This window comes from Corvus kubaryi, unplaced genomic scaffold (genome assembly GCF_017639235.1).
Source record: "Corvus kubaryi isolate FWS band 111438036 unplaced genomic scaffold, C.kubaryi_AGA036_p1.0 36952, whole genome shotgun sequence".
NCBI classification, from domain to species: Eukaryota; Metazoa; Chordata; class Aves; order Passeriformes; family Corvidae; genus Corvus; species Corvus kubaryi.
In genome coordinates, this window is record NW_024580990.1 from 33811 (window position 1) to 35612 (window position 1802).

Sequence of the window (1802 nt, forward strand, 5' to 3'; positions counted from 1 at the left end):
CGGCCCCAGGGCCACCTTCCATGAGGGACAAACACCTGGGATCGGCCTCACTGCCACCTTCCATGAGGGACGAACACCTGGGATCAGCCCCAGAGTCACCTTCCATGAGGGACAAACACCTGGGATCGGCCTCACTGCCACCTTCCATGAGGGACAAACACCTGGGATCAGCCCCAGAGTCACCTTCCATGAGGGACAAATATGGCGGCTCAGCCTTCCCGTCCAGAACAGACCTGAAGAAGCTCCAAATCGACTCAAAATTTATTCAAAATCCACAAAAAAATGACCCTTCCACCCCTTAAATCTTCTCAGCTGAGCCTTTTGTGTGCTTAGCTTTGTGTGAGCTTTAAATTCTGTATTTCTATGAAGTTTAAATTCTGTCTTTCTGTGAGCTTTAAATTCTGTCTTTCTGTGAGCTTTAAATTCTGTCTTTCTCTGAGGTTTAACTTATTTCTCCAAGGCTTAAACCCTGTATTTCTGTGAACTTTAAATTATTTCTGTGAGGTTTAAATTTGGTATTTCTCTGAGGTTTAAACTCTTTCTCTGAGCTTTAAATTATTTCTCTGAGGTTTAAACTCTGTATTTCTCTGAGGTTTAAATTCTGTATTTCTCCAAGGCTTAAACTCTGTATTTCTCTGAGGTTTTAATGATTTCTGTGAGGTTTAAACTCTGTATTTCTGTGAAGTTTAAACTCGGAGGTTAAACCCTCTCTTTCTCTGAGGTTTAAACTCTATTTCTCCGAGGCTTAAATTCTTTCTCTGAGCTTTAACTTTTTTCCCCAAGGCTTAACTCCTGCATTTCCGGGAGCTTTAAACGATTCCTGCCACGTTTCAATCCCATCTTTGACCATTCCCATGGGCTCACCTTGGGTTTCCAGCAGGTTCTGCACGACCTCCTCCAACCCCACCAGATAAATGAACTCGTTGTTGGCGGCGCTGGGCAGGAAATTCATCTCCGGGGCCGGAGGTTTGGGAGGAGGGATCTCCAGGAGCGTCTTTTCCAGCTGTTTCCGAAGGGCCAGCTTGGCAGCGGCCTGGCGGCTGCCCGGGGACTCCCCGGTGCCACCCAGGGACGTGGCACCCGCCGGGGTGGCACCGGCCTGGCCCGATGGCACCGCTGAGCCTTTCAGGGACGTGGGGGATGCCTGGGGAGAGACCGGGAATGGATTGAACGTGGGACCAGCGGGAATCAGGGCTAGGGGGTGGGAAAGGCCAGGGAATGGGTCAGGTGGGTGGGTTCCGTATGGGATCGGCGGGAATCTCTGGGGGTGGGTTCCACATGGGAGGATTGGAGGATCTTTGGGACTGGAGGGTCTTTGGGACTGGAGGATCTCTGGGACTGGATGATTTTTGGGATTGAAGGATCTTTTTGGTTGGGATTGGAGGATCTTTGGAACTGGAGGGTCTTTGGGATTGGAGGATCCTTGGGATTGGAGGATCTTTGGGATTTGAGGATCTTTTGGACTGGAGGATCTTTGGGATTGGAGGATCTCTGGAACTGGAGGATCATTGGGATTGGAAGATCTTTGAGGGGTGGAATTGAAGGATCTTTGGGATTGAAAGATCTTTTTGGGGTGGGATTGAAGGATCTTTGAGGGGTGGGATTGGATGATCTTTGGGATTGAAGGCTCTTTTTCATTGGGATTGGAGGATCTTTGGAACTGGAGGATCTTTGGGACTGGATGATTTTTGGGATTGAAGGATCTTTTTGGTTGGGACTGGAGGATCTCTGGGACTGGAGGATCCTTGGGATTGGAGGATCCTTGGGATTGGAGGATCTTTGGGATTGGAGGATCTTTGGGA

General features: G+C 49.2%; 1 protein-coding gene across 4 annotated transcripts in view; it reads right to left on the reverse strand.

The window, feature by feature from the left end:
- The window catches only part of GATAD2A (GATA zinc finger domain containing 2A), a 32817-nt gene that overhangs the window by 6076 nt on the left and 24939 nt on the right, over nt 1–1802 (reverse strand). For all 4 annotated transcript variants that reach the window (XM_042020312.1, XM_042020314.1, XM_042020313.1 and 1 more), the window contains one exon: nt 865–1144. In XM_042020312.1, coding sequence (XP_041876246.1) covers nt 865–1144 — 280 coding nt within the window. The remainder of the gene's footprint in view (nt 1–864; nt 1145–1802) is intronic.